The 6,014-nt window shown below is 26.7% G+C and overlaps 1 protein-coding gene across 1 annotated transcript; it reads left to right on the top strand.

The window, feature by feature from the left end:
- The first annotated feature begins 753 nt into the window (after positions 1 to 753).
- Positions 754 to 4,164, top strand: LOC113558801. The gene is made up of 6 exons (XM_026964350.1): positions 754 to 998; positions 1,074 to 1,250; positions 2,072 to 2,243; positions 3,408 to 3,609; positions 3,837 to 3,958; positions 4,032 to 4,164. Exons 1-6 carry the CDS (start codon positions 941 to 943, stop codon positions 4,162 to 4,164), a joined length of 864 nt encoding a protein of 287 aa, XP_026820151.1. The 5' UTR covers positions 754 to 940.
- The last annotated feature ends 1,850 nt before the right edge of the window (positions 4,165 to 6,014 follow it).

Below are 6,014 nucleotides of genomic sequence, written 5' to 3'. Positions count from 1 at the left end.
AATGCTTAATGATTAATTTAACTTTTAATAATTTACCATTTACTATAATAAATTATGTCTTTTGTGAGGATTGTTGTAACCTAGCTATAGGTGTATTAACAGTCAACTCTTGATCATACTAACTAGTGACTATTATAGCGTACCTATAATAAAATAATGAAATATATATTGTATAACAATAAATATGAACACTAATTAATATAAACTAATTTTCAAAATATAAATATTAATATGGCAAATATAGCATACCTACTATTTTATTTTGTCTATTAAGGTTGTTCTACACCTCCCTTGAAAATTACTGGGTACGCAACTAATATGAGTCATAAATTATAATAAATAATGTAAATATTGTATACTTACATAATTTGTTTCTATAAATAAATGCGTTCAATGTTCATATTATAGTACAATAAAATAAACGTATGACATAATTGTAAATACTAAATGATAATGCATTTTTCCTGATATAAAATTTAAATTGATGTTAATTTCCCACGTTTATTATGCAAGTAAACAAACACAAAATATCAATTATTATAGTTCATTTTAATTTCGTTGACATATACTATTATTACGCATTACTCGAATTCTGTTAATAATTATATTCCTTAGACACAACTGATAACGAATCAATACCAAACTCCAAGGTTATGAAACACTTTATCGACTATCCATTAATTGCTGGAAAATGGGAAACGTGTCTAATAATCGCTCAGTCGTCGCAGCATATCCCAGATAAACGTTCCACAGTGTACAAGTGTATTCTTAATAATAATTTGCGTCGTCCTGGTATAGAATTACAATTTTGTGGGAATGTTTAAAGTGTTTTTGGGCGGACGATTCAAAACTGAAGTAAAACTCAAGTTAACTGATGCGAGTCATTGCGCTGTGATCACAGATACAGAATACTATTTAAACTCGTGACGATAGCTAAAAAATGACGGACGAAAGTTGGATCGACCCTAACAAAATCAAAAGCTACAAATTTTTACTTGGTAAGTACCTTATGCTATTAATCTCGTGTTTAGACTTGATAATATATATTAATAATTTGGTAATTGCGCCCGTAGAAAGTTTGGCTGGCGATAGAATGGCTGTGTTCATTAAGAAGTTCGAAATACTCCAAAAAGAGACAGCCAACTCCACCATGCTCAGCGATTGTGTACCAGTCATCATGGACCTAATCACATGTGATCTGAACGTGGACAAAGCATTACGACAGTCGTTACTCCGCAGTCTTGTTCAAAGTCAGTAAAAAAAAAATGGAAAACTCTCTCTGATATATATATGTATAATAAAGTTCAAGCGTTCTTTTATCAATGAGTAGATGAATAATGTATGCAATTTTAATTCAATGTAGATTATTACACACGAAAAATGATTCTGAGCGTATTTTTCAAGGATATTTTATTATAGGTACTATGCAATAATTGCTATAGAATATAGATATTAATTGTCATTTACTTATAACTTTATAAGTCAATAATGGCCCTAAGACTCGTGTGAATAACTTCGTGGTAGAAATAGCTTTAAATCAATCAAAATATTTTTAAAATGTCATTAAATAAATTAAATAATAATAAACATAGGTAAAATGTTTTAAGTTCCTGTAAATGATAGTTTTGAAATTAAAAAAATAATATTCAAATCAAAATCAAAATTTGAACTTTAAATTTCTTTAAAATAAAATTGTGAATTTGTAGTTTTCAGAAATACTTAAAAGAATCCTTGTACTAAATTTCTGATGCGTAGATATAATTTTCAACCACAAAATAATTTTCAAATTCTCGTAATATTAACGAATGACGTTAAAATTTGAACCAAACGCTTATAAAAAAATTATGTTTAATATTCTTAAATTGCTATAAGAAAGAATTTTTAATTTTCGAGATTTTTGACCAAATCCAAAAAACTGTTATCAACCCCCGGAGCTGAAAATAAACAAATCATTGTAAAATTACTTTATTCATTGTTCCACAATCTGTTCAGAATCTAAAATTAAAAAATAAATTAAAATAAAAGTAACATCCATGATCGGTTCTAACTGGAATAATAATTGTTTATTTAGTGGTTGTTTCGTCGGAAAAAGTTGTACAAAAGATTTCGGCCTCATGGAAAACGGATGTGCTGTTGGGAAACCTGATCCGAGTCATGCGTGAACACGTGATGACACAGTACAAACACTATCAACTGTACACACACAACGTGGTCACCGTGATGAAATGTTTGGCACAAGTTATGTGAGTGTCACATAGAGAGTGCAATTTAATTATTCCAGATTTATACTGCTACGTGGTTGAAATCAACTCAGAGAAAAACCTACGTCATCCCGTATTTGCTTATACCAATGCAAAATAAATTTTTTTAATATTAATACAGTTAACAAGGTAGTGATTCTATTAATGGAAGGTTTTCTCCGTATGTGATCTGTAAATATTATAATGCAAACATAAACCTCATGCTCTTTTACTATAACTTGTTATATTCTATAAAATTAAATGAAAAAATTTATAGAAACACGTTTATTCCAGTAAAAAAAAAAAAATACTTAAATAGGTTTATTCCAAGATATCGATGGATATTTTCTAACAAACAACTATTTTAAAATCTTTAATTTTGATATTATCTATTAGTTATTAATTATTTTCATGATTTTTAGTATTATTATTATTTTGAAGATTGTGAACATAATATTACACATGACCTACGAATTCCTACACGAGCTTAAATAAGATAAGTACATTTGTACCTTTGACGCCAGTTTAATGGCAATACTAATAAGTATTATACTAGTACAACCTATGTAAATATTTACATATTATATTATGCTATTTTTATTCCAAGAACACAGTAGTGTATTATAGAATGTCTGAATATATAATGTATATAGGTAAGTATGATTTCTTTTTATTCTAATCTTTAATTCTTTTTTTTTTTACTACCCATATGCAATTTACTATTAAATATTACCTGATTATAATCTGTCCACACAAGCAATCAAATTTATTCCGTTTACGAGATTCGGCATTTATTATGTGCATATGTACATATATTCTTAGATCATACGAAGTGTGTTGTAAAATACCTACAAATGGAATAGTATAATATTTTGTACCCACAAGTCCGTATGTGATAAATTTAATGGGACGCAATGTATATTTATTCTCGATAAAGATAATAAAACTTTATTCATGTTGGAACGTATAATTATCACGTGAAAATAATTGGATTTTGTATAGGTACATTAAAACAGTAAAATAACAAAAACAAATTACTAAAATCGTTTATAACAGGTATACCTATTTCTTATTACAATTATGTTCGACCGGGTAGTAGAAATCAAGTATATTATTTCATACTTTGGTATTTTATTGACTATGCATTGGTTTTATATTTTTTTACAGGAAAAACAACAAAGCAAAGGAAAACCAGCTCATCGAGACCACGTATTTTGTTGGTAATGACAACTGTACCATGTTGGATGTCCTTCTGAAACCCATGCAGTATCTAGTGAACATGAACAAGATGTTTAACGATTTGGGATGTCTATTATTGAACACTGAGGATACGGACTATGTAGGCGAAATAAAGCGTTATTTAACTCAGGTATGAACCGAGAAAAGTTATTGTTTTAATTATATATCTATAGGTACTTAAACTTAATAATCTACGAAAAAATAAAAATACACGGTGTTCGCATTATACTCGTATTTCACATAATATTACGTACGAGTATGTATGTGAATATTGCGCTTTTTATTTCGTGAACTCTTCAAATAATTCAGCACAAAAATATTATGGTTACATTAACGTAGTTTTATTGATATTTGTAGGTATTTAACAAGATCCAGAGTAAACTCGATCTAGTGTCAGAAATAATTGATCAAATCATGAAACGATATGAGAGACGGTGCGATAAAACGAAATCAGCTGATGAAAAATGGAAGAAAATAAAGTGAATTTTTTTCACACATTTTCATTACCAGCTATTACAACATTATTTCTAAACCATTTTACTATTGTTTCAGAGACAAACTCGTACGCATTTTTGAAACCACCATTGTTGCACCTTGTTCGTTTACTTTCAACTTGTATTTAAATTACTATTTTCCTAACGAAGAACTCCTCAATGAGTATTTATCTACTTTAATTATAAAATAATAAGGTATTACATGTAATCAAAATTCCTAATTCGTTTATTTGTAAATTGCTTTTACATGATTATCATTACATTGATTATATATTTTAATAGAATTTATTTTTGTTTGACAACATTAATTCGACTTTAAGTTTAATATTTTCAGTTTTACACTTAATTTAGTAAGATGTACATGTGTAAAACTCACTTAAAATTTTTTAAGTTTACATAAATTTTGATTATTTTATATTATTTTGTTAAAGTAGCAATTTTATACAAATTTTATTTTATTTTAACATTTTTTTTTTTATAATACCTCGAAGGCAGAAACCTTTATAATTATTTTTTTGTATTTTTTATAATTTTATTTTTTTATTTTGTAAACTTACTAGGTTAACAATTAGTTATTTTTTAAATGTTCATTTTTATATTTCAATTGCTTTTTTAGGATATGTTAATACAATTTGTATGTATTTAAATTTAAATTTTAGTTAATTAACAAAGAGTAACATCATGCATTTGTACTATTACTGTAGTAAACGATATGACATACTAGTTCATCAATAACACATGTTATTTATGTTTAATTTAATTTATAATAATTATTATGGCACGGGATATACCTACATTTAATAACGTTTCGTTAAAATATTAAAAAACTGTTAAAATTTATTTTTTTTGTTTTTCAATCGGTTTGTAACTATTATATTACGTAACATGTTAAATATAAATGTTTATAAATGTTTGTGTCCATATATACTTAGGTTTTTCAAATTATACTCGCACATTTTATTAAAATATAATTACTAATTATAATGTTAATTTCATTCTGTAAATTATCAATCTTATTTTAGATTTTGAGTGGAGCGATATACGTATTGATTTTATAATGATGTGTTGATGTGAAAACACTTTTCACGATGAAAAATTTCAATTTTCAACTTTGAGACTGATTTTTGGTATCAAATTGGATTTAGATTAGGTAAATAATTCCTAGTATATTGTTTCAATTTAACAAGGAACTATTTAAATACTATTAAAGTAATTGTTTGGTAACCTGGGTTACAGTACCACCACAGTAAACAAAATAGCGAAATATGAATACATAGAATAACCCAATTCAACTATATGAACACTTAATACATTTGTATGATAAAATCAGATTTTTAATTTTTATATACTCCTAAAATTGATTATCTTACTAAACACGTTTATTTCACAACCCTGAACCACAAATCAAATTGTTATGAAGATGTAGGTATACACTAACTTGCATTTATAATTTATGGTGTATACTTATGAAAACCAATTATATTTTATATCTATACTAGTAATTAGTTAAGTAAGTTAATCAAAAATTATAAACAGTAAAAAAAAATGTTGAAACAATTTCTTATGGGTCGACCGCGTTACAATAATTTAAATTACACTATTATAAATATTATTGTATATACACACTTAACCTATCGCCAAGGTCGTATTTTTTAAACATTTTCATATATATATATATATATAAAAGGGATGCATCTCCAAAATAATTTCTTCGCTAATAGAAAAATTGATAAAAATCAAAAGTACAAAATAATAACAAACACAAAAAATATTACTACGATAAACGCAACATTTTTTTTTATTATTTTCCTCACCCTATAAAAAAATATACATACATAAATACATTTTATTTATTTAAGCCTTGCTATTCGCCTCCTATAGTCGTGTGCTCGTATTTATAGCATTACTATTATTATTTATCATCAATTCTCATCGTCAAGCCAGTCGGCCCCGACGGATAGTTGATGAGTGATGACCGTTTGTGTATCAGATAACACGTGGGGCCGTGATTGTTTCATTTGAATTAGTTACCGGGACGATA

Source organism: Rhopalosiphum maidis, chromosome 4 (assembly GCF_003676215.2).
Source record: "Rhopalosiphum maidis isolate BTI-1 chromosome 4, ASM367621v3, whole genome shotgun sequence".
NCBI lineage: Eukaryota > Metazoa > Arthropoda > Insecta > Hemiptera > Aphididae > Rhopalosiphum > Rhopalosiphum maidis.
The sequence above is the reverse complement of the archived record's forward strand: the minus strand, read 5'-3'. Positions and strand labels throughout refer to the sequence as shown.

Coding starts and splice junctions, on each gene's coding strand:
- LOC113558801 (XM_026964350.1), top strand. CDS start 941: ATGACGGACGAAAGTTGGATCGACCCTAACAAAATCAAAAGCTACAAA. Junction 1,251..2,071: donor ACTCCGCAGTCTTGTTCAAA/GTCAGTAAAAAA, acceptor TTGTTTATTTAG/TGGTTGTTTCGTCGGAAAAA. Junction 3,610..3,836: donor TAAAGCGTTATTTAACTCAG/GTATGAACCGAG, acceptor TGATATTTGTAG/GTATTTAACAAGATCCAGAG.